This window comes from Harpia harpyja, chromosome 9 (assembly GCF_026419915.1).
Source record: "Harpia harpyja isolate bHarHar1 chromosome 9, bHarHar1 primary haplotype, whole genome shotgun sequence".
Lineage (NCBI taxonomy): Eukaryota > Metazoa > Chordata > Aves > Accipitriformes > Accipitridae > Harpia > Harpia harpyja.
In genome coordinates this window covers 31,742,843-31,767,645 of record NC_068948.1, presented here as the reverse complement: position 1 = coordinate 31,767,645, position 24,803 = coordinate 31,742,843, and the positions used below count along the sequence as shown (strand labels likewise).

Sequence of the window (24,803 nt, the reverse complement as noted above, 5' to 3'; positions counted from 1 at the left end):
ATAAATATACTTTTGAGATAGCTATATATATAAAAAAACCAGTGCCCTCCTAGGGAAAAGATGGGAACATGAACAACGGACGTGCTTGTAAGGTGTGTTCTTGAAAGGGCTGCAAGTAATTTGTAGTGTCCTGCAGGAATCCCCTTGCAGTAAAAAAATATTTATTGTTTTGTATTTATAAGCATTTATATGTATTTAAGATAGTTTTGGATGAACAAGAAGAATCTTTTAACAGTTGCTCTTTGCCTAAGGCCTGTAAACAGGGTATTACTCTTCACAATGTTTTAAAATGTATACAGTGCCAAAGTGTAAGGTCTGCTGCTGTTATATATCAAATGGGCAAATTTAAGCAGATTTTAAGCAGCTTGCTATTTCCCTCATCTCATTTGCCTGTATATATTTGAAGGGGCCTTTGTGCTGGGGAAAAGAAACCCCAAGCAATAAAACCATGTTACAATCAAATTATTACCATTTATCTGCATACTTGCATTATTCAATACACTGTAAATCCCAAGTGGGTAAAAAGCTGTGATAACACAAGTGATTCACACCCTTGCGGCTGGTACCTGCTGCCTCCAAAGATGCCTTTGTTACTTCTAGCTGCAGTTTCAGTTCTACCTTTATTTATCATCTGCTGAATATGTGTGATCCAAGCAATGCTTGCACGCATTTGTTTACCCTGAAGTCTCATATATTTCATTTTAATTTGCAGCTTTGTGCCTGAATCTCCTTCCTTGGAAAACGATGTCATTTCGACGAGAAAGCAACCTCCAAATAGCCACCCGTCTTCACTGTCCTCTCAAACAGAACCTGCCTCCCTGGTTGATCACCATGACTTCTCAAAAGACCAAAGGAGCACAAGTTTGGACCGTTCCAGCACTGACATGGACTCTACTGATGGGACTGACTTACCTCCTCTGGGAGACACCTACCCTGATGAAAAGACCACTGATTTCTCTTTCATTGATGTAAGTTACCATAATGAGGAATAGAAGTTCTCCTTCTATGTTAACTATATTGTTACCTGTGTTAATCGCTGCAAAGCGCTATCTTCTGGACACTTTGCACTCAATCTTCTTCTGCGTTTTCTTTATCACATTGAATTTTCCCAGCTGATTTCCTGCCTGAAAAGTTTAAGATCAAAGCTACAAAGTTCTTCTAGTTCCTGTAACGCTTAGGTTCTGAGATATTCCAAAAAGCTATTGACCTCGGATAATGTCTGCCAGTGGCTTAATAAAGTTGCTGTTTCTCTTTCTGCTCCTCAGTGAGCTGTAACAGAAGAGTTAGATGGCTCTGTGAACTTTGGAATTAAATAACACAAATAGCTAGTGACTGCTGTGCTGTAAGCCATGCAGATTTAAGGCTATAGAGACATTTACTAATATTTTTCTTATTTACAATTGGTCTCTTTCTGTAGGAGCTTGCAATTGCATTTTTAAGGATATTTTTCATACTTAAGAATCTTGCAGCTAGTATAAGAACAGTAATTTCTGGCCATACACAGTTAGATGAGGTTTAGTGTTCTTTGAAAGCACTAACACAACTGTGGTTTTTCACTATAGCATCTAGAAAGTACTACTTTTTCTTTAGTAGAGTTGGTGTGCCTTTTTTTAATTATATCTAATGGCAGATATATTGGTAAAATTCCCAACTTAAATGGATCATGCAGCTGCTAGGAAGGTCTCAGATACACCGCCTTGCCTGTCGAAGTGCCATAACGCCTTCTGAATTGAGGAGTAGACTGCTCTGCAAAACGTAGGAAGGATCCAAGCAGGTTTGTGACGGAGGCAGTTTGGTCTGGTGCACCAGAATTGACTGTTAAAATCACAGCTGCTTCCTGCGTAGGCTGTTCAAAAGTGCCTCCAGCCAGCTCTGTTCTCTTCTGGTGTTGCCGTCTATGAGGAACTGCAGAAACCTGTGTTTTGCCAAAGTGGGTGCTGCTCTCATTTTCCAGCCCGCTCCAGCTCTGAAGCAGAGGCCATGTTTGGCTGTCTGTTGCTTTAAGATCCCTAACTGTATGTGCCTTGGCCATAGTATCAGTTAATAATCCTTTGGCAGGATATCCCAAGTGCGTTTTTTGCTCTGTAAAGGAAGTGTTAGTAGCCCAGAGCAGGGCAGACAGCACTTTGTCTGTCAGTGGTTCTGCAGGTAGTGGAGATGGTCCTGTGTTGTGCCGTTCCCTGGACAGCTAAAGGTGTCTCTTTAAAACATTAATAGCTTCAAGTACAGCTGATAATATGCTGTTTTAATGAGTAGTTTATTCCTGACCTGAAATCTCTTGAAAAGACATAAAAACACATCTTCCGAAGGACAATAGGAGGCTCAGTGATGTTTGCTGATTACAGGCAAGTCTCTTAACAACAAATTGCTTTGAATAAATAAATAAATAAATTACACCACCTTCTTTTGCTCTGTAAATGTTATTGCCTAACCGTCATGCACAGAGATGGTTGTATTTGAAATGACTGATCACAGAAACTTTCTGAATGCCGTGACACTTAACTTGCAGTCTCCTGGTTGCTGGTGAGTGGCTTGAAATTTCTGGGGATGGCAACCTGTCAGAACAATGAAATTGCAGCGCTCTACTACAAGAGAATTCTGTGTAGTTGCTCGTTTTAGATCCCAGTCTTCTTATTGGCCTTCAGCTGTTACCAGCTAGCAAGGCCTGTATTCTTAAAACACTCTAGGCACCAAAATCCTATTTATTGCAGTTATTTCTTTATTAATTTAGTGAAAATAATTCATGTAGATCAGACATCCACAGCCAAGAGAGATCAAAGAACAAGCATTGCACCCAGTTAGCCACAGTGTAGCATATCCTCATCGTAAATTCTTTTTAATATAGTTTTAAGTAACTACGAGAATAATAATCAGGCAAATACATATAGTTTAATTAAACTGAATGGGTTAATGCATTAAACGAGGTTGGGAAATCGTTATGGAGGGGATGACTTTTATTTTCAGGCTGGTTGAAAGTAAAGGCTTTATTTCTTTTTATAGCAAACCACTATTCTGGACTCCAGTGCACTGAAAACTCGTGTACAGCTCAGCAAAAAGAGACGCCGTCGGGCTCCTATCTCACACTCTCTTAGAAGAAGCAGAGGGCTGGAGTTTGAAAATAGATTTTCTTTGACAGAAGAACCAGATAATACCTGGATGTTTAAAGATTCCACAGGTATCCCTCAACTATCTGAAATAATTAGTCATAATAAACTATGGTGGGTTGACCCTGGCTGGATGCCAGGTGCCCACCAAAGCTGCTCTATCACTCCCCTCCTCAGCTGGACAAGGGAGAGAAAATATAACAAAAGGCTTGTGGGTTGAGATAAGGACAGGGAGAGATCACTCACCAATTACCATCACAGGCAAAACAGACTCGACTTGGGGAAATTAGTTTTATTTATTACCAATGCAATCAGAGTAGGGTAATGAGAAATAAACCAAAATCTTAAAGCACCCACCCCCCACCCCCCCCCTCCTTCCTGGGCACAACTTCACTCTCTAATTCTCCACCTCCTCCCCTCCAGCGGTGCAGGGGGACAGGGAATGGGGGTTGCAGTCAGTTTGTCACACCTTGTCTCTGCCACTCCTTCGTACTCAGGGGATGGACTCCTCACTCTTCCCCTGCTCCAGCGTGGGGTCCCTCCCACGGGAGAATGTGTGATCAAACTGATCTCTTCTGTAGCCTCTCAGTCAGTGGAAAGACTATTATCTGTATGGTGGTTGCTTTGGTGCAGGTCTAACAGACCTAAAATATTTTGAAGGCTTACCTTGATAAGAAATGCTGTACTGGAAGCTGGAGTGTAATTATCAACTAAGGATCCAGTGCATGTAAGGGTGACCATACCATTGCATCTTTCCCTGTAGTATGCAGACTTCTGCTACTCAGCCTCTTTGTATCAAAGCCCTGCTTTGAGCAGGGGGTGGACCAGATAACTTTCAGATGTCTCTTCCAATCTAAATTAATCTCATGTTCTGTGATCAACTGAGATGTTTAGAAGCAGCAACATTCATTAAATTAGGAGTACCTTCTGCTCCCTCATCTCTGTCAGCAAGAAATCTTTCTATTGCTGAGTACTTTCTCTACTGAAGCACTGAATTCAGTCCTGTGGTGTGTTAATACCACTCTTAATACATTTTTGAATGGAAGGAGAGATCTAGAACAAGGTATAGATGAAAGGCGTGCTGACTAATGGGTTTTCCCCCCCTCTCCTTTTTTTTTTTTTTTTTTCAAACAATTAATTAGAAGAGAAGAAAACTGTGCAACAGGAAGATTCTGATGAGGAAGACAAGATACAGCATACTGCGAGATCGTCTTCTGTACAAGCTCAGAGACTTCCCGTATTTCCAGGAATGGACCACTCTGTTCTCAAGGTGAACATAGGCAGAACACATGAGATGAGAGTTAAACCGGTTCAGTAGCTGCAGATGCTCTCTAGGAAGAGAGCTAGGAAATTTTGCTGAAGATGACAATGTTGTTTGGGGGTGGGGTAGGGTGTGTGATGTGTAGAAAAACCGCACAGTTCTCTTTCTCACTTTTAACTGTTGGTTAGAACTATTAAGTGATTTGGAAAAAAACTAGCTTTGCAATAGCAAACATGCTTTCAAAACTGCATAGGTTTATAAGGAATCCCTTCACTAATTTCAGGTGTGGATTTTTTAGTTTTTATAAATCTTGAGTGATTTGTTTTGCATTCCAAGAAAAGTCTGAATGCTGACTTAAAAAGGAGCCCTTTTCTTTATTTTTATATTTAGGCCCAACTGCGGAAAAGACAAGAGTCTGAGAGTCCTGGTGAAAAAAATTCTGCTCAGCTGTTCAAATCCCCTAAACCGCAACTGCCGCTTGGAACTCCTGGTAGCAGACTGCTGCCCTCCAGTGTAGAGAAGGAGGACAGGTGAGAGACTTCCACCAGTGTCAGAAAGATGCTAATACTCATTTTGGTGGGAGAAAAAAATAATGCAAGTAGGCTTCCCAAGGCTGTAGGGGAAATTGTGTATTTCCTTTTTTTGGTTTTGTAATGAGTTTTCATAATTAAAGACTAAAGAGTACTTTTTTTATATCTTAGGTCAGAAGAAAAGTCTCCTCAGTGGCTGAAGGAGCTGAAATCAAAGAAGAGACAGAGCCATTATGAGAATCAGGTTTGAAAAGGTACCTTCCGACAGAAAGAGGGGCTTTTCTAAGTGAAAGTATGCAGTGATAAAAACACACACGGAAAATGTTTCCTTAATGAGTCAGTATAACAACTCTGTGAGCATAAGCATTGAAGCAGACTTACCGTGAAGCGTGCACCCAGGAATGTAAAGTGATTCTGTGTTGAGGCAGAGCAGTTTCTGTAGAAGTGAAGTTTTCATCCGCAGGTGATAGTTTCACTGATTCTCTGCACATAATTTTATTTTAACAACACTCGGTCTGTTTGTACTGCGATTTCATAGTGTTTCCATCAAGCAAGAATGAGTCTGTCACTGAATAACTGAGGCTTGCACACATTTTGAAAACCTTGGGGTGTGTTGTTTCAGCAGTATTCTGGGCAGCTCTTGAGCATTTAGTGCATTAAATAGGACGAGACCAAGATGACGCTACAACAGTAATATGCATTTGTGGGGGGTCTCCTGTTACAGACATTGAGAGGGGTCTGACTGCTGTCTTGACCATGTCATACCATTACTTCAATTGCTTCTGTTTTTTCTTTCCAGATAGTGATTCTAACTAGAAGATAAAGAAGTTTAACAGAAGCCTTAACTCATCTGAACCTAAAATTCACTTGTCATGTTGCTGCTGTTTGCTTCCTGCCTCAACTGCTATGTGCATGGTGCCTTCCTGTTTTGTGGAGAAAGCTGCTTAATATTCATAGTCAAATACAAAGCTGTATCTTTTCAGATATGGGAGGAGGGTCACTTTAGACCTGCCTGGAAGAAGAACCGGTGGTTCATAGTTAGCACTTCAGAAAGTCTTGAAAGATTGTAATATTTGATCTAGGACTGCTGTGCACCAGAAAAGTCCCCTCACTGTTGAACAAAGACTACATTTCTACGTTCGTGTTCAGCAACTCAAAAGTATGACTTTTGGTAGACATGTCAGGTGTAAGGCTGGGCTTTGTGTTTGTTTATGAAAATAACAATTTTAATCAAATTGTATCTTTTTTTGTGAAAAAATAGTAAGCTCCTATTTAGAATGAAGTTTGTGGAAGGTGAGAGTGAAAGGACAAATTATGTTTACTGCCATATTGAAAAAGGAAACTTGATTATTTTTTGTAAAATGTATTTTTGATTGGCTTATATTTACATGTGATCTGCTGACCTAGCAGATAAATATAATTTTTAGATGAACAAAATGTTAACTTTTGTCACTCTTGAAATGGTATATTCTGTGTTTTGTCAGCATGTGGAATAATTGCTTCATTGGAATGTCTTTCCTAAAAAGGATCAAGCAATAATGTCAACCAGTTCTCTTTAAAAAAAAAAAAAAAAAAAAAAATGTAAATACTGTTTTTATAACAAAAAAGGAAGGGAAGAGGGAGGATGTTACACTCATATCAGGGTTCCAGTTAATTGTTGAATGTCACTTTAATAGCAGTTTGGATAGTCCCACTTCATATTTTTATTTGTTAATCTGTAAATACCAGGTTTAAGTTTTTATTTTTATGCTGATTTTGTGGGATAACCTAAATGTGATCTTCAGTTTCTCAGATGATTTACTTTTCTTCTTTTGGTAAGACCAATGTTATAATAGTGGTAGAGATATCTCATAACATGGGTGTGATGAATATCACTAATATCTCAAATATGTTAATATCTTTGAATACAGATTCTGAAATATCAACCAAGATGTCCATTTAAGACATACTTTATTCTTTCCCCAAATAAGTGCTCTTTTCAGTAAACCTTTAAAAATGTAGCCCAACGAGGGAGGTTATTCTGCCATGTCAGTATGCCTCATGACTTGACTAAGAAAGCAGCAATGTGGGAAAACGAAGCGAGACAGGAGCGTTCTCCTCCCCTGGTGCCCTCCTGTAGCATGGGGGCTGGGCAGAGCTTGCCACGGCGGAAGCGCCGGCGGCCCTCGCGCCGGGTGGGTCGGTGTGGCAGCCATGGGGCTGGAGCAGGAGCAGATGCTGCTCCTCGCATTGCACTTCCCATGTCCTGCTGATGGGCTTCTCTTGATATTAAAGCACCAGCACTTGAACTCATTTTCTTTTTTTTTTTTTTTTTTTTTAATGATCAGCGTTTCGGAAAGCTTGATTTACGTGGGGTTACCACAATGGTGCATCTGCTAGCCAGAGTGGCATGCCTGGTCTGCTGTCTATCAAGCTTGTAGCTGCCAAAACCATGTGCCAATTCTTCTCATGGAGGAGTCACAGATGAGGTGATTTTTAGTCCCAGTCTGCTCGTAGGAAATAACAGCAGTATGTCAGGAGACAAGTCCCATATGCGCATCTCTCTCCCAGATTTAGTTCCAATAGCAGCTCCCTGTGCTTAATGGAGATGCAATGAATACTTTTCTCTTATGTGAAAAATCTTTACTTGCTGCTTTGCCCTATTTCACATCAGAGCTGTTGCTGCCGTTACAGTTTTACAGCCTCTTCTGCTACCAATCAAGAAATGATCACCCCAGATCTCTGCCAAGCATTTCATTCTGTGTGGCTTTTAACCCTGGGTGATGGGAGATGGACTTCCACTTGAATGCAGTTGACCAGACTGTTAAAGAGCTCCTCTTAGCTAATTTGAAAATGTTGCACATATTTTCTTCTTCCCTTTTCTTTAGATGATGGTGGAAAAGGTGATTCTTTAAGATAAGCTTTGCATATGTGTCTTTTGGGATTATTTTTTTTTTTATGGCAGCACTCAAGGGTACCATCAGTTCTACACCATGTGTGACACACACACTTCAGCCAGCCCTGAGCAGGAGTGTTTGCAGGTGTCAGAGAAGAATGACGATTGCTTTTCTTACTGTTACTCAGATGAAGTGGGGCTTACCTTAAACAGTATCTAGAAATCGGGTAAATTCCCCCTGCTTACAAGAATATTTACACAGGCATGATTTTTGAATTCAGCAGGTTGACAGTGTTGCATTACCAATAGTTGGAGGATATACCGTTTTTTGGTCTAACAAATGAAGGCCAGAAATTCTTAACTGCAGTGTTTGCTCTGTGTTTGAGGAAACTGAGGGGATTAATACTAGGTTTCCACAAAGCCCTTTGAATGTGTATGCATTTCCACATCTGCTTGGACAATGCACTGAAACTTACTGTATTTAGTAGTTTAACCTACTACTGAGAAATGTTTAATGCTTAAATGTCTAATTAAAAAGCATCTTTAGAATGTTGTTGAATGGGAAAGTGTTTTTTCTGCTCTATCGTTTCTTTATATTGTACATGGATTAAATATCTACTTCCTTCTCTTCAGGTTACTGCTATGCAATAAAAGATACATAAATATGTTTTTACTTCTTAAATAATAGACCATACTGTAATACACTTTATATAATTCTATATTTTAATTCCAAATAATGCTGCTTGAATTTCTTAAGCTTTTACTTTTGTTGCCACATACTTATTTTTTGCTGTTAATACGAGATGGGAGTGAGCTCTTAGCTTCAGCACTTTCTTCAGGTATGCTTTTTCATTAAATACTGGAACCTGCCTTGGAGCATGTTTCAACTCTTGTCCTAACAGTGTCTGAGTAATAACAAACGTCATGGAGATGGTGGCACTCCCCATGGAGTGCAGAGCCCTCATCCCTTCCATTACAGCTTCTCAGCTTTTTTTGCTTGCTTAAAAAGCTGCATCAGTAGAGTATTTTTTTTTTTAAAGTGGAAGTACATGGTTTGTGGAATTTAGAAATACTTCTTTTCTGATTGCACTTCTGTCATTGTTACCAGGAATCCTCCCTCCATCTTAGTTTGTCAATTGGGGATTTACACAGCCATTCTGTTTCTTTTTCTTGGAATCCCCAGTTGTGGATTTCTTCCTTCTTATTTTTCTGTTTGCAAATTCACCTTTTTAAGATCTGTGTAGCTTTAATTTGAGTCCTTAGCTGTTCAGAGTCTTGCTGCTTTGGTTTTACTTCCTGTAGAGAAAGAGGCAACATTTCTGTTCTTCAGCCTTTGAAGTCTGGAACCTTTATAAAAAGTGGCCCTGTAGGAATTCACCCCCCCACACCTTTTTGCTTGCAAAAAGGTTTGTTTCACTCTGTTACTTGTTTGCAAACAATTATTGGCAAACTGTTAAATGCACCCTGGGTCACATTTATAAATGCAAAGTGTTAATCGGCCATTTCGTCTGGCACACCAGCATCAGTTAGTTTATAACCTTTAATACGTGTGCAAACACACTGAAATATGCCTCCTGTCCTAGGTATTAAACTGATGTGGTTTGATATTAAGGTGTTAAATGGAGAGCTGATACACCAAAACAGCTTAGTGGGGATCAGGGCAGTTCTAAGACAAATATCATATAAATAGTTTAAATACAATGCTTTAAAAGTCTGTGCTTCAGTAAAAGGCACTTCCGCCTCTAACGCCTTTTCCCCTTACTATGAAAAAAAACCTGGTGCTGATGCTACAGTATTATTGCCCTTAGTGTTCCTGCGTGTAGGAAGCAAGAGAACTTTGGCAGACATTTAACTGGATCCTCGGGAGCCAGAGGAACTGCATATCCAGAACTCCTGTGGTCCCAGCCCACGTGTTCTGTGTGTGTGGTACCCGGAATGCGGTCAGAGTGAATCCACGGAGGAAAGCAGGATTGCCAGCAGGGAGTAGGCTGTGTCTGGTTTGTGAAAAATTGTAAAGTCAGCTGAATGTGGTATTTTGGGAGATGGCAGCATGTTGCACACATGGTGTGGTGGAAGGGCTTTGCTGATCCCTTACTGCAGATACCCAACTTTGAACAGTAAAACCACGCTTTCTCCTGGGATGGTTTGTTGTGCTGGGAGATGGGGTGGGTGTTTCAGCACGCTGCCATGCAGCGTGGCTCTTCCACAGAAGGTGCATCCAGGTACAGAAGCTCCTGGAGCCGTGTTTTCAGCCCTGTTACTGCAGTTGTCAAGCCAGCCACAGCGAATGAAACAAACTGTTCCAGTAAAAGCATAGTGTTGTTGCCATAACTGTGCTTGCACGAAGAAGATGCTGTTGGCCAGAGATTGCCATCTTCCCCTTCTTGAAGGACACTTGTGCAAGCCCGTCGTGTAGATGCAGCAAAGCAGCCTGCAGCCCACGCCGGGTCCCAAGGTGTGAAGGGTGCATTGAATAAGTCGCCCCAGCCGCTGCCTCTGGGGTGAGTGCCAGAGGTGGAGGTCTTGCTGTCCTCAAATAGAAATGTTGTGATGGAAAAGCATGTTTGTTTTCTCATTAACTTGAGGTCTGCACTCATGAGAGCTATCGGTTGTTGTTTTTCCTAGATCTTCATGTGAATTAGAGGAACAAAGGTGGGCTTTTTGGGAGGACAGGGCTTTGGGGGCAGAAACTAGCCCTCCGTGGAGCTTTACCATGGATTTGGGGATACAGTGTTCTGAGGCCTGTCAGCTGGGGCCGCAGCAGTGTCCAGGAACCTCTGGTCCAGCCTAGTTTTGCCTGCACTGGTACGTGTGGAGGGTGAATGGTGGGCATCCTTTCTGAGGGGGTGTTAGATGGAGCGGGTTGTGGAGAGCACTGTTCCTCAGCACGCTTGGCCGCCCGTCTCCCCTCTCCCCCTCCTGTGGCCATCCTCTTGGCTCAAAGTGTTCTTGCAAAAATACATCTGAAATAACTTTTGGTTCCTCTGGTGGGATTGGAGAAGGAGAGAAAAAGGTCTAATGGCTTACGGGTTTTTCTCTTTCCATATTAATCATGATGATATCAAGCCTGTTTTTAAAGGACTTATTGTATAGATTAAAATTTTATATCATCCCACATAGCCTTATAGAATATGTAAATATGGGTCACATAATAAATATATTGTGCTACAGAAAATATTTTGCACTACGTAGTTTCCTAAGTAATAAAGATATTCTGGCTGTTGTGTATTGTACTGTACAATTCCCATTCAAGTTTAGCTTTACCAGATACTAAGAAAAAAACCTATTTTCTAACACTATACTGTAAGCATTTCTCAAAGGGATTTAAGAGGCTGACAGCAAAAGGAAATTGAGTTCTGTTAGGAAGACAAATCAATGAGATCTAGTGCCCCTTCTGTCACGTTTTTGCAATTGCCTTATCAATGTGCAAGCTCTGTGAGTTTGGGAAAGGAACATTCACAGGCACTGCAGCAACTACAGAGCTAAGTGGAATGGGGACGCTGGCAAGGAACGGACTGGTAAGAAAAATGCTGTATTTCTCATCTGTTGAAAACAGATGCTATTGCGTTTGGCAAAAGAGACAATCCATTCCATGCTCTCCTTTGAGTCCCCCTTCTGTACAGAAGTGATTATCTATTTCACAGCCAAGCAGTTTCATATTCAAAGAAAAGATGCAAATGCAAAAAGGAACTGCAATAAAAACGGACTATATCAAACCGCTTTCCATGCCAGGGTCTTTGTAGGTACCGAATGTTGTTTGACTAGTGACAGCAAATGCTACTACTGAGCTGCACTGCACTGCCAGTTGCACATCATGTTTAGCGTTGCATTGCTAAGACCCTTATCCCACCCCCCTCGACTCACGCTTGTCAGAGCTGTGCAGCATCGCACAGGCGGGCTCCGACAGGGAAGGCAAATCTCCTTTGGAGGTGATTTGTCTCGTCCGTCATCAGAAGCGGCAGCAGCGGGCAGCAGTGAAAAAGAGTCTGTTGGAGCGCAGTGCTATGCCAGACCCTGTGTGGATCGTCTCTGTTGTACTGTGCTTGGTGCATCCCCCCCGGGGGCTGAGCCTCCCCAGGAAAGCCACCCGCTTGGCCGTACATAGGTGATGGGATGGGGATGAAGAGCCTTGCCATAAACAGCTCTAATGTGTGGTATGATACAGCAAACTGCAGCAGAGAGCTCCATCTGGGTGCTGTCGTGGACGGGACGATTTTCCGGCCATCTGCCAATTAGGCAAACTTCAAGTTTGTCTAGCCTGGCCAAGTGGAGTAGCTTTTTGGCAATTTTGGTAAATGTTTCATGTGTGGTTCTTAGTTTCAAGATGAGATGCTATCCTGGTTTCGGCTGGGATAGAGTTAATTTTCTTCCTAGTAGCTGGTACAGTGTTATGTCTTGGGTTCAGTATGAGAAGAATGTTGATAACACACTGATGTTTTCAGTTGTTGCTCAGTAGTGTTTAGACCAAGTCAAGGATTTTTCAGCTTCTCATGCCCAGCCAGCGAGAAGGCTGGAGGGGCACAAGAAGTTGGGAGGGGACACAGCCGGGACAGCTGACCCAAACTGGCCAAAGGGCTATTCCATACCATGTGACATCATGCCCAGTATATAAACTGGGGGGAGTTGGCCTGGGGTGGGGATCGCTGCTCGGGAGCTAACTGGGCATCAGTTGGCAAGTGGTGAGCGATTGCATTGTGCATCACTTGTTTTGTGTGTTCCAGTCCTTTTATTATCATTGTCATTTTATGATTGTTGTTGCTATCGTTACTGGTTTCTTCCTTTCTGTTCTGTTGGCCCGTTCTTGTCTCAAGCCATGAGTTTTATCTTTTTCCTTCCGATTCTCTCCCACTGGGTGGGGGGGGAGTGAGCGAGCGGCTGCGTGGTGCTCGGTTACTGGCTGGGGTTAAACCATGACAGACATGCTCAGAGCAGGTACAAAACCCTGCAAGAGCAGCAGTAAATGGAGATGTGTGCAGTTGAACGTAGCTTAGTGTTCCCTGAAGAAGAGGGAATTGGGCCCACTACCAGCAAAGTAAAACGCTCTCAGCTTGGCATCTGGTGTGGAAAGGCTGCGCTTTCCCCCTGTTAGATTCTGCTTTACCTGCAAAGATGGATGAATCCGTGTACGAGGCACTCGGCTCCCAAAAGACCCTGTTACACGCCCCAGGGCAGCGTGCATGCAGGCGTGCTCCCGGCAGACGTGCAGGGTGGGCAGATGGACCGGGGTGCAAAGAAGGAAAAGGGGCTGGATGCAGATGACCCCCACCAGGAAGGTTAAAGCTGAAGGAAGAACCCAAATCTTGAGTGCCAGCCCTGCTCTCTGGTACCAGCTGTCCCCAGCTTCCCTGCCGTGCTTCCAGCAGAGCTCCCAGGAGCTGACACCGACCCCACGTCCCGTCTTGCGTTCGAGCCCAAACAAGCTGTAAATATTTTGCACGGTTTTTTTTGCTTTGCGCTGGGCTTGGTTTCTAGGCTAAACCCTCCTGTTAACTGCTGATGGGAGAGTTTTCCAGAGAAGCTGGCAAGAAGCAGCGTGAACGTGCTGATGTGAATTTCAACGTTAATCTTCTGTAAATCGAGTGGCACATTTTTAAGGGACGGCCGGGAGAAATCTGAATAACGTTTCCATAGCACGCTGCGAGCCCGCGCTATTGAGATGAAATCTCATGGATGGAATTCAGTAGACGCAGCTGCTGTATCAGCGTCCAAATAATGTGCTGTTCTGTTCAGAAGCAACCCATAAATAGCAGGGCCGCCTGCGCCGGCCGGCAGAGCGGAACCACGCCGGGAGAGGTAGCGGCGGCACTGCTTGGACTGGAAGGGGCTTTAAAAAAGAATTAGCATGTCTGAGTCGAGGTCTCGCTATAGCGAATGTTTTGCTAATGCTTGGCGAGAAGTGATGCTGCAGGGTTTTGATTAAGGACGCCGGTCAAACTCGGTTTCTTTTATTAGTTTACTATTAACCTCTCGACAACCCCTTGCGTTAGCATGGCGAGAGCAGGCGGGGGAGGCGTGTTCGGCTGGGGTTTCCTATTCGAATAGGAACTTTGTGAGGTGTTCCTGGAGAGTGAGGAGGGGGCTCTTGCTGCTGTCCTACCAGCCAACTGCCTGGGGGTCTGATGCCCCCCTGGGACGCTGGGCTGTGGGAGAAAGGGGGAGCCGCCAGATTTACATTAGTGGGGAAAGATGTCAGCAGCTGGAAGCTGCAACCTGGCAAATTCCTGCCGGAAGCAAAGGACAGGCTTTTAGACACGAATTTAATGAGCAACTGGGGGAACTGGCCAGGGTCAGAGAGGGATCCTGTGTCACTTGGAAGATGGCTTGGTTCCGTCATGGGCTCTCTGGCCCCACGGTGATGCCCGGGTGAGGATGCAGGGCCCATGTGCAGGAGGGAGAGGACGATGGGTAACAGAGTGCTTCCGTTTAGCCTGGACATCCCTGGGGATTTACAGCTGCTGCATTCGGGTGGAACTGTGTTAACTTTTGCTACCTGTTCCCATGCCAGCTTCATCTTTTCTATTTTATTAAGCACTTCATAATTTAAAGGCTGATACCTCACATAAAAGTGATGCTGTTTTAACCTCTTACAGTTTGGGTTTTCCAGGCACAATGACTGAGCAGCAAAGTCCCCCCGAGCAGATGGCGACTGGGGAGGGTGCTGGCGAGCGAGGTGGCAATTACAAGGTATACTGGGGGCAACTGGTTACAGATGGACTTTGGGTGATGCAATGCTGTAGGTCACTGTGTGTTGCAGCGTGCAAGGCTGGTACCGGTGTCAAAGTGCTGCAGGTTGCACTGGGGAAGCAGACGGCCTCCAGCTCTCCTAATGCAGCGGCACATTAGTGTCACTGCTCTGATAAATCTGCTCCTCGCCCACCGAGCTGAGCTGTGCAGGGCTGTGGGCCGGGGAGGGAGGCTTCATCCAGGGGATTTGCTGCTGCCTGGCAGGAGGAGACGCTGCTCGCTGCGTTTGTGGCTGCCAAGCACATTTGCCTGCCGGTCTGGTGTGCAGCTGCGCAGCACTCATTCAGGAGATGAAAGTATCCCGTCACAGTGGGGATCACCTGTTGGTTTGAGCAGTGAAACTCCCTGGGAGTTTTTTTAGGTTATAATTCTTATGCTCGTAGGTTGGTTAGAGGTAAATCAGCTGTGGGTGTTGCCATGGCTGCAGCTCATCCCGCAGCTTGGGAAGCTGGCTCCTGGCTGGGGAAGGCTGAAGGTGGGAGCAGATCCTGCAAATGGGGTAAAGAGGTGCCAGGAGCTTGGGCTGCTTATTGCTTTGGGATGGAAAGAAGTTCCTGAGGACCAAGGGTGTCCCCTCCATCCCTTGACACCCCCCATCACGTGGTCTCTGTAGGAGGCTCTGTCCTTGTCCCGGGCGCAGGGGTTTCAGCTGGGACCCCTTTAGGGCAGGGGCTGGGGGGTGCCTGGCCACACATGCGCGCAGCCTGGCTGCCGTGCTGACCCTCCTGGTCCCCAAGTTGTGCCAGGCACCCTGGGCCCTGCTCCCTGCCGTGCTCCGGCCACTGGTACTGGCTTGAACTTGTCCTGCAGCTCAACCTCGAAGCTCTGCTGAGAGCGGGCGGTCCTGGGGAGGTGTTGTAGTCTCTGCACCTGGCAGGGCTTAGAGGAAAACACCGAAAAATGAGCTTGTTCCATGAGGTGAATGAATGAGGTGAAGCCAGGGGAATGAATGGATCTGGAGGGAGCAGTGAGAAGGAAAGGATGGGCCGTGACCAGGCTGGGGTCAGGAGACCACAGCCCACTGCCCCGGAGGTCTCTTAGCACAAACCGTCTGCGTTTTCACTGCTGTGTTTTCAGCCTGTCATGGATGAAATACCAGCCCATGTTTTACTGAACAAATGTCTTTGGCTGTGGAGCGGAGCCTGGGAGCTGTCTGTCGGGGCAGAGGCACGTGGCAGGATCCAGCCTTGCCGCAGGAGAGGAGCGACGTCGGGGCAGCGGGAATGGAGGGGACACGGCTGGAGCACTTCGCACTGCTGCTGCTTGCATTTGCCAAGGGGGGGTCCTGCACCAAGTGCAGCGCACTTCCCCCCAACGTGGCTGCAGCAGCAGCAGCAGCCGACGGCATCTCTCCCCACTTTAGATCACGATCTACGAGCTGGAGAATTTCCAGGGGAAGAAGTGTGAGCTGACAGAGGAGCTCCCTAACATCACCGAGAAAGAGCTGGAGAAGGTGGGCTCCATCCAGGTGGAGTCTGGCCCGTAAGTCCAGGGTGCGGAGGATGGACAAGCCCTGGGGTGAGGGGGTAGGGGGCAGGGAAAGCATCCCCCACCTCCCGCTCACGGGCAACAGCAGTGCTGCCTCGTGCTGGGGTGCTCCCCCCGTGCGCAGATGGCTGTGCCGTCCCCGACCCTCTGGTCCCACAGGTGGCTGGGCTTCGAGCGGCAAGCCTTCGCCGGCGAGCAGTTTGTGCTGGAGAAGGGGGACTACCCGCGCTGGGACTCCTGGTCCAACAGCCATAACAGCGACAGCCTGATGTCCATCCGTCCCCTCCAGATCGTGAGTAGCAGCTGTGTTGGGGTGTCTCTGCCTCCAGGGACAAGCAGCACAGCCACAGCAATGCGGACTGCCAGGCTGGGAGGGTCTCAGGGGGACAGGGGGCATGCAGGGCAGGGCAGCCCCTGAACCCGCACTTTCCCCCAGGACAGCCCTGACCACAAGATCCACCTCTTTGAGAACGCGGGCTACACCGGGCGGAAGATGGAGATCGTGGATGATGACGTCCCCAGCCTCTGGGCCCACGGCTTCCAGGACCGCGTGGCCAGCGTCAGGGCCCTGAATGGAACGTAAGGACGGTGGCACCGGGGACATGTGGGGACGTCCCAATGAGGTCCCATCCCGTGGCACCGTGGTTGGTCCCCCCGGGGTGGTGGCAGAGACGCCTGGCACAGCCCCTGCAGCAGGGACAGGGCAGCTGTGCCCATGATGCTGCTTGTGCCCATCACGTCCCTTGCTCCCTCCCCACTGCCACCCTTTTCCTGGCCCGCAGGGAGTGAAGGGGACCGAGGCGGTGTCACTCGGGCTGTGTGACAGCTCTTCGCCCTGACCTAGGGCTCTGCTGGGCACCGCCGCAGGAGTGGTGGAGCCATGGCCCCTTCTGTGCCCTGGGCTCTCCAACCCCTCCTGGCACGATGGCATTTCCCACTCGGGCTCTGCAGCTGCAGCCTCATTGCAGTAGCACTTGGTGCTGATGGAGCAGCGGCCCCGGGCAGCTCTGCAGAGCATCGCATGGCTGCGGTGGGCAGAGGCACCAGCACTGGCACAGCCTCTGGGGTGGTATGGGGATGCTGCCTTCCCGCTCTGGGCAAGGGGAGACGTGCCTACTGGGGGTGGGGGGCTGCAGCCGGGCAGCTGGAGCTGACCCCGGGGCACTGCTGAGCGCTGCCTCCGTCCCCTGCAGGTGGGTGGGCTACGAGTACCCGGGGTACCGGGGCCGCCAGCACGTCTTCGAGAAAGGCGAGTACCGCCACTGGAATGAGTGGGACGCCAACCAGCCCCTCATCCAGTCCGTGCGCCGTGTGCGGGACCAGCAGTGGCACCAGCGGGGCTGCTTCGAGAACAGCTGAGGGATGCCCCGGCCCCCCACTGCCCCCGCTGCCGCCCGTGCTGGGGACCGGCTGACGTGATGCCGCCGGCTGATGCCGTGACGTTGGTGTTTTTTTGTGCAAAAACCTTAATAAAGCTCTGAGCTGGAGGCTGCTGGGGGCCTGCCCGGTCCTGGGCTGGGGTCATGCTTGTGTGGGGGTTGCAGTGAGTGGACCTGTGGTCTGGGGATGGTGGGACGTGGATGGGTGCCATGGCAGTGCCCCCAGCATCTCCTGTGCTGAGCAGAAATGGGGAAAGAGTGAGTATTTGCAGTGTTATGTAAAGGTTGCAGCTTTCAAAAAATAACTCCCCGTGGTACCGTGGCACGGTGCTGGCATGGCCAGCACGCGGAGGCGAGACCGGGGGCAGCTCAGCCCTGGGGGGTGGTCTCAGGGCATTTGCAAAGGGTTTTTCCTATGATTGTGTCCCTTCTCAAAGCATCTGCCTGGGCCCGGGGAGCTCTGCTTGTGGCTCCTTCCCTACTTTCCTAAGCCCTGCCTGCTCTGCTGCGGAACAGCATCCAGCCCAAAGGGCATGGTGGTGGCTAGGGGGTCCTGGGGGACACGGGCAGCCTCAGGGCCCATGGGGCCAGGGTGGCCCCAGGAGCAGTGGGGATGGGGAAAATGGTCGTCTCTGGGTGGTGCCAGGCCTTGTGCACCCCAAAGGGGGACTCGCCTCGCAGGGTGAGGGCTGTGCCCGGCCCCAGCACCCTGCAGGGCCCCCAACCCAGCCCAAAGCAAGCTTCCCACCAGCACCCAGGGCTGTTGCTCTCTGGGGATGATCTCTGACACGTGGGGCAGCCGTTCTGGTTGCAAAGGCAGCGGTTAGAGGCTCCTCTGGGCCACGTACACTGAGGGTGCCGGCAGGGAGCTGGGCATCCCAGCATTGAGCGACCTCAGCTGTGCAGGCAGAGGTGAGGAGTGCAGGCAGAGCCCTGCCGCAGGGGCACAGCGGCTGCGTTTGGGGACCACCTGAGGCTGGTGGCAGAGCTAGGAGATGTGCTTAAGGCTGCCCGAGCACTTCGTGACGGGCACCAAACAGCCGCTCCAGAGCTTTTCTTTCTGGGCCTGGGTTTGCAGCTATTAAAGGAGGTTGCGTGGCCCTGAGCGGCAAAAGCTGCTTCCAGCACGGTCCACAGGGCTGCCGGGGTCCGGGGTGGCCGTGGCTGCCTGTGGCTGCCCGTGGCTGCCTGTGGCTGCCCGTGGCATCGTCGCTGCCCATGGCTGAGATGAATGAAAACCGGTCCGGCAGAGCTAAGGGGAGGGAATCGCAGCCTGGCAGGAGCCATGCCGAGCACCGTGTCTGCCACTCGCTGGGGTGCGCGAGGGGCCGGGATGTGCCGGACGGAAGCCGCGGGGATGCACGTGCCCTGCGCTGGGACCTGGGGCAGGTCCATGGGGGTCCTGGCCCAGGCACCCCTATGAATTAGCCCAGGGAGATGGGGAGGGCATTGGCTGGATCACTCTGCGGTGCTGCAGCTGGAGGCACAGGGAATGAAGGATGGTGGCAAGACCGGGAGCCTTGTAGGCACTTGCTCGCAAACCCGACCTGCCAAAACCTGTCCGTGGCATGGTGTGATTTCTTGCAGAGCCACATGGTCGCCTGTGGCCCCCGCAGCCCCATGAGGCCCCATTGCCCACAGCCAGGGCACCTGCAGACCATGGGGACCGACCCCTCTCCGTGTCACTGCCAGGGGAGGCTCTGGTTGCAGTACGGCAGAGGTGACCCTGCGTGTGGCCGTCCTGGGTGCTGGGGCTGGGGGGGTGGCCAGAGGTGCCCTTGGGGGGGCTGTAGCATGCTGGCACGGACATGGCTGGTGGCACATCTGCTGCGGGACCCCCATGAAATGTTGCGTGAAGGAGAGAGCTGGTCTGGGCCAAGTTAATGCTGTGTGACACTTGCTGGGGTGACAAGGGGGATCCTACTTCTGCAGGGGCTAAGAGGGGGCTGTGGGTGCTGCACAGCACCCAGGGAGTCTGATAGCTTTTTTGTCATCCCACCCCACTACAAAACTCACTTTGCTGCAGCTAAAATCAGCCCACGGTCCTGACGTGTCCTCCCAGGTCAGCTGGCAGCAAGATGCCAGCGAAGGGGTTTTGCTGCTGCCCTTAACCCGCAGCTCATCCCTGGGCGGGTGCTGCCCGTGCCGGGCACAGGCCGTCTATGGGGACATGTCCCAGGCTGCGAGCTCCCGCCGCTGACCTCAGCTTTGTCCTGGTGTGATGGAGGGACCTCCGTGCTGTTGTTCCTGCTGCCCTGTGGGGCTGGGACGCTTCTCAGGGACCTCAGACGGGTGGGGGGATAATGGAGGAGGGGCCCAACACCCGGCACCCAGGTGCCCCCACGCTCAGGCTGAGGATGCTGCCCGGTGCTGACCCACTGCATCATGCCACCAGGACCAGATCCTGCTCCTGGCCATCCCTGAAGTGCCGGGTCGGCCATGGGAGACGGCAGCGGGAAGGGGGTCCCGTGGTGCCCCCAGGCCCGGGAGCCTCGCAGGGTCCCTCTGCGGCAGCACCGGCATCGACACTGGCACTGGCAGCGGGGTGCGGGCGCTCCCTTGCTGGGGATGCAGACGGGCAAAGCCAGACGTTTACCAGTTATTTGAAGGCTCGTTTTATCGCGCTTGGAAAGAGCCAACTTCAGCAGTTTTCAGCAGTTCCAGCGGCGGGGCGGCTCGCTGGTTTGTTGGAGGGATAAACTCTCTGGCTCCAAAACTCCTGAAGCAGGGCTGGCGGGTGCTTTGTTTGCAAGGGCCGGTCTGGGTCTTGGCATGCATTCGGCTGATGCATGCAAACTCCAAATCTCCTTGCCAACAAACCCAACAAAGCGGGTGACTCGAATGTGAAAGCTAATGAAATAACTCCCCGACTTGGTGTTTGGGGAGACAAAGGCTGCGGCTGATCAGCTGACCTTGGTTTTCATTGGGTTTTAATCCAGCATTCTCGCTTTGAATCATGCTTTAACTATTTTGTAAATAGTTTTGGCACCATTCTTCTGCGGCTCGGTATAAATTCCACCTCTCGGCCCCAGCCCTTCACTGGCTCAAGCGGGTACTGGTATAACTGGTAAGACTTTTCTATTTATTGTGCTCTTTTTTGTCATTGCCTCCTCCCGACCCCCGGTGCCGGAGCTCCCTTCCGCAACACCGGGCAGAGGTGTGGAGGTGGCAGTGGGATGTGGGCATGCTGGCCGGGGGTGAGCTGCAGGGACGGTCCTGTCCCTGCAGCCCAAACCAGGTGGCCAGCTCAGGAGTATTGCCGTCTGTCTGTGGCTCGGTTTTTGTTTTATTGGGAATGAGCCATTTTCACCTGGTTTGGAGCCTGCTCAGACACAGGGGGTCCCACTGGGCTTGAGAACGAGGGTCCTTCGTAGGGGTGGCTGTGCCAGGCGGAGCTGGGAGGGCTCGGCACCGGTGACCCTGCACAAGTACATGCACATGCCCGTGCATGGCCGGGGCTGGCGGTGGAAGCCCCGGTGTTTCTCCCCATCACCCCATTCAGGCACTTGCGGGACAGGGGCTCCTCAGCTGTCACTTGCTGGGCAGGGACAGTAGGAAAAGCCTTGGCTGCAGGGGCTGGGCTCCCCCGGGAATGACTTGGGAATGCCCTGGGCTCATGGGTCCCCTCGCTCCCTGCTGGAGACCCTTTGCAGGTTCCACCATGGGTGATGCTGCCCTAGGACTATCACCTGGCCTCCTCCATGAGCCTGGGGAGGTTTGAGCAGCCCGGAGCAGGGACTGGGCCTAGAGAACCCAGCCTGCGCCCGCCCTACTGCGAGCGCCAGCCCCGGCACCCCTCTCCCCTTTCTGGGCAACTCGGCAGCAAGCAGCAGCCAGCGGCCGAGCGCTGGGCAGGCTGTGGAGCACAGACGTGGGGCACGGATACGGGGCTGTGAGCACAGTCCCGAGTGCATCCTCGGTTGCAGCTTTTAACCTTCTGAGTTTTCCTCCCAAGGCAGCGGACAACCCAGCTTATAATGGCTTCCGAGCACCAAATGCCAGCCTCCAAGCAGCAGCAAGCCAGCTCCAAGGTCAGTGTGCGGCTTCTCTGCTCTGCGGCAGGGCCTGTGCACCCTCAGCCTCGCGGAGCACCCAAATTATCCCCCCAGGACATCCCGGGACTCCAGCCAGGCTAGGAGCAGCTCAGCTGCCACCATGCAGCCCCTCACCAGCACCCCGCAGTGTTACCGGCTGGTGCTGACCGTCGCCGGCTGCGGTGCCGAGCCGTTCGCAGAGGGACGAGGGGACGGGGAGGAGGGTGGGAGATGCATAGGATTTTGCTGGCATCCCACAGCCCCAGTACAGGCAGAGCGGGTGGGAACGGATCAACTCCTAATCTCCCGCCACCTCTGCAGACACAGCAGATCTGCCCCCGCCGCCCCACTGACCCATGAAATCTGTGCTGAGCTGGCGGCTCTCGGCCCCCCGGGCTGCCCCAGTGCCTCCCCCATGTGTGCTGGGTGCCCTGCTCACTGTGTCCTGCCGGCAGCCGCGATGCTCGAGGCAGAGCCTGGGTAGCTCAGTGGTTTGAAGTCTGGTGTGAGCGCAGGCATCCCTCTGCAAGCAGCACCAGGGCGCTGGGCCGGCGCTGGCAGGGACTCGCAGGTATCCAGGAGCGAGAGCTGTGTGCTCAGAGGGATGGAAATGTTGGTTCATGCTTGCAGGCTGGTTAAAAGCCACTGACATGCAGGTTTTGGGGGGCAGCGTGAGGTCTGGGCTGCAGTAGACGTGGGGCTGGGCTGAGCCGGTGGTTGGGGACAGCGTGTGCCCCCCCACGTCGTGGTGCCGGGGGTGGCGTGCCCCACTCTGAGGCCCCCGCTCTCTTTCAGATTGCCATCTTCGAGCAGGAGAACTTCCAGGGCCGCTGCCATGAGCTCAGCGGTGCCTGCCCCAACCTGAAGGAAGCCGGCGTGGACAAAGTGGGCTCCATCCTCGTGCACTCCGGACCGTATGTGCCGGGGGGGGCTGGGAGGCCACGGTGGTGCGCGGGAGGGAGGCAGGGGCTGGGATGTGGAGGGGATCCCCCTATTGCCGGCACGTGCACCGCACCCTGGATTTCATGTGGCCAATGCTGCTGTGCTGCTTCCCCACCTCGCCCCAGCGGGTGCCCAGTGCCAGTGGGTGAACAGGGGGTGACTGGGTCCCCTGGGCGGGCTGGTATCCCCCAACCCTGCTCGGTGAGAGGGGAGCTAGCACAGATCGCAACGTCCCCCCCAGTTTGGTTTCCTTCCTTTTGGGAGCAGGGACAGGCAGGGATGGCAGCCCCTCTGCAGTGCGCGGCGCTGCCGGCGGCACCTCCTCTCCCCATCCACCTGCTGAGCCCTGTGCGTGCTCTCGGAGAGGGGCTCTGCTCCCCAGGCTGGGGGCTCTGGGCAATGGGCACCCCCTGAAAAGTGCCTGGGGAAGCGCCGGGGTGGGTTCCCTGCCTGCACCCCACGGCCAGCAGGGCGCTGCACCCAGAAACAACGGGGCAGCTGTGGAGTGCCCTGGCAGGAGCACAGCCCCACGGGGGCTGCGTGGGTGATCCCGTCCTTCTGCGGGTTCCCAGGGACCAAGGATGTGTGGCCACCACGTCGAAGCATCCCCACCGGCAAGTCCTGTGGTGCCGTTGCCAGTGGAGAGCTGGGACTGGCTGTGCCGGGCCCTGTGTGTGGGACGGAGGCATTGCTCCGCAGGCAGGGCTGCCCGCTCCCACCCTGGCACTGCTGCCGGCACCTCACCAGGCACCGTGGTGCTCATTTCCATTTTCCAACAGGGAGCAGAGGGGCCTGTGCCCTGCTGGGGGGGCACGGCTGGGGGCTCAGCCCAAGGGCGTTTGCCGGGGTCGGTGCCGGAGTGCCGGTCCCTGTGCCGCTGCTGGAGTGCCGGTCCCTGTGCCGCTGCCCTGTCTGAAGCTTGTCCCCTGCTCTCTTCCAGCTGGGTGGGCTACGAGCAGGCAAGCTGCAAAGGGGAGCAGTTTGTGTTTGAGAAGGGGGAGTACCCCCGCTGGGACTCCTGGACCAACAGCCGGAGAAGCGACAGCATCACTTCCCTGAGACCCATCAAAGTGGTGAGAGCACCCAGACAGCCACTACCCACCCGCCAGACCAAGGTCTGCAGCCAGAAGTCTTCCCCAGCCTTCCCCCGCCCTCCCCAGCCCCTCGGGCGGAGGGGCACCCCCTCCTGCGCACCCTCGCCCCAGCCCTCGGGGCCCAGGGAGCCGGTGGGGGGGTCGGAGGGAGCGCGGGGACGGGGGCAGTGGTAGGTGACCCCAAGAGCGAAGGACGTCTGCTGGTAAGTCTGGCAGTGCCCACGCAGGCGCTGGCTCTCTGAGCTGGATGGAGGGATGCAGAGCACCCCTGGCATCAGTGGGAGGGCTGGCACGCGGTGCCGGTCCCTCGCCTCGGTTTCCCCACAGCCCTGGGCTTTGCCCCCCCCCCCCCCCCCGCCCAGCCCTGGGTGCCGGTGGCCACTGACGCCCCATTTCTGCTCTCCCCGCTGCAGGACAGCCAGGAGCACAAGATCGTGCTGTACGAAAACCCCAGCTTCACCGGCAAGAAGATCGAAATCATAGACGACGATGTGCCCAGCTTCCATGCACACGGCTACCAGGAGAAGGTCTCATCTGTGCGGGTGCAGAGTGGCACGTGAGTACCGGGGACGGCGGGACTCGGGTGATGCCAGAGCATCGCACGGCTGAGGAGCCTCAGCTGTGCCGTGGTACGGGCGATGGTGCGGTGCGTGACCCACGTGCTTGCCTTGGCAGGTGGGTGGGATACCAGTACCCTGGCTACAGGGGCTACCAGTACCTGTTTGAAAAGGGGGACTACAAGGACAGCTCAGATTTCGGCGCCCAGCACCCCCAGATCCAGTCGGTTAGGCGCATCCGGGACATGCAGTGGCACCAGCGTGGCGCCTACCACCCCACCAACTAGAGCCCCCGGCCCATGCCGGGGCGCGGGGAGCAGAGCAAGCTTTCCCCCGGCCACCGCTGTCCCCCCACGGCCTCACCTCCCGCCTCCCTCCGTGTGATGCACACCGCTGCCAAAGCAACCGAATAAAGCTTGGAGTTTCAAAGTCCTGGCTCTGGCCCCTTCATTCCTGGGGTGGGGGGGTTGCAGAGGGACCCCACCAGCGGTATGCCCGTCCTGACCCCATGCTCCTGGGCGGGGAGGGGAAGCCCACTGCCGCACCCCCAACGCTCTCAGTGCCGCCCGCCTCCCCCTTCATCGCCAGCAGCATCGCCGCCACCGTGTTCACCGGCGCTGGTAGACCACCAAACCGCCCACAGGGAGGTGAGCTGGGGGCTCAGCAGGAGGGACAGGAGCTGCTCACCTCCTCCACAGCCAGCACCCCTGGGTGGCCAGCCCGACTACCATGGCTGCACGGCTCAGCCCTGTCCTGGGGTGCACGGGCAAGGGCGAGCATCTCCTCCACAGCCAT

The 24,803-nt window shown here is 51.9% G+C and overlaps 3 protein-coding genes across 8 annotated transcripts in view; all 3 read left to right on the top strand.

The window, feature by feature from the left end:
- KIAA1671 (KIAA1671 ortholog) overlaps positions 1 to 8,323 on the top strand; it is an 86,946-nt gene extending 78,623 nt beyond the window's left edge. For all 5 annotated transcript variants that reach the window (XM_052795366.1, XM_052795367.1, XM_052795369.1 and 2 more), the window contains 6 exons: positions 713 to 968; positions 3,001 to 3,175; positions 4,247 to 4,374; positions 4,756 to 4,895; positions 5,067 to 5,149; positions 5,695 to 8,323. In XM_052795366.1, coding sequence (XP_052651326.1) covers positions 713 to 968; positions 3,001 to 3,175; positions 4,247 to 4,374; positions 4,756 to 4,895; positions 5,067 to 5,145 — 778 coding nt within the window. In that variant the 3' untranslated portion in view covers positions 5,146 to 5,149; positions 5,695 to 8,323. The remainder of the gene's footprint in view (positions 1 to 712; positions 969 to 3,000; positions 3,176 to 4,246; positions 4,375 to 4,755; positions 4,896 to 5,066; positions 5,150 to 5,694) is intronic.
- Positions 8,324 to 8,474: 151 nt separating this feature from the next.
- On the top strand, positions 8,475 to 17,532 carry CRYBB3 (crystallin beta B3). The gene is made up of 5 exons (XM_052795373.1): positions 8,475 to 14,454; positions 15,878 to 15,996; positions 16,162 to 16,294; positions 16,439 to 16,581; positions 17,196 to 17,532. The coding sequence occupies exons 1-5, from the start codon at positions 14,380 to 14,382 to the stop codon at positions 17,359 to 17,361; spliced, it is 636 nt and encodes a 211-aa protein (XP_052651333.1). The 5' UTR covers positions 8,475 to 14,379; the 3' UTR covers positions 17,362 to 17,532.
- A 2,721-nt stretch (positions 17,533 to 20,253) lies between these two features.
- On the top strand, positions 20,254 to 24,437 carry CRYBB2 (crystallin beta B2). Of its 2 annotated transcripts, none has more exons than XM_052795371.1 (6): positions 20,254 to 20,448; positions 21,337 to 21,412; positions 22,211 to 22,329; positions 23,298 to 23,472; positions 23,865 to 24,007; positions 24,127 to 24,437. In XM_052795371.1, the coding sequence occupies exons 2-6, from the start codon at positions 21,359 to 21,361 to the stop codon at positions 24,293 to 24,295; spliced, it is 660 nt and encodes a 219-aa protein (XP_052651331.1). In that variant the 5' UTR covers positions 20,254 to 20,448; positions 21,337 to 21,358; the 3' UTR covers positions 24,296 to 24,437. The 2 variants fall into 2 exon arrangements, with proteins under 2 accessions (XP_052651331.1, XP_052651332.1); XM_052795372.1 differs by having other exon boundaries at positions 20,257 to 20,448; positions 23,298 to 23,430.
- Positions 24,438 to 24,803: the final 366 nt, after the last annotated feature.

Coding starts and splice junctions, on each gene's coding strand:
- CRYBB3 (XM_052795373.1), top strand. CDS start 14,380: ATGACTGAGCAGCAAAGTCCCCCCGAGCAGATGGCGACTGGGGAGGGT. Junction 14,455..15,877: donor AGCGAGGTGGCAATTACAAG/GTATACTGGGGG, acceptor TCCCCACTTTAG/ATCACGATCTACGAGCTGGA. Junction 16,582..17,195: donor GTCAGGGCCCTGAATGGAAC/GTAAGGACGGTG, acceptor CGTCCCCTGCAG/GTGGGTGGGCTACGAGTACC.
- CRYBB2 (XM_052795371.1), top strand. CDS start 21,359: ATGGCTTCCGAGCACCAAATGCCAGCCTCCAAGCAGCAGCAAGCCAGC. Junction 22,330..23,297: donor ATCCTCGTGCACTCCGGACC/GTATGTGCCGGG, acceptor GCTCTCTTCCAG/CTGGGTGGGCTACGAGCAGG. Junction 23,473..23,864: donor TACCCACCCGCCAGACCAAG/GTCTGCAGCCAG, acceptor TCCCCGCTGCAG/GACAGCCAGGAGCACAAGAT.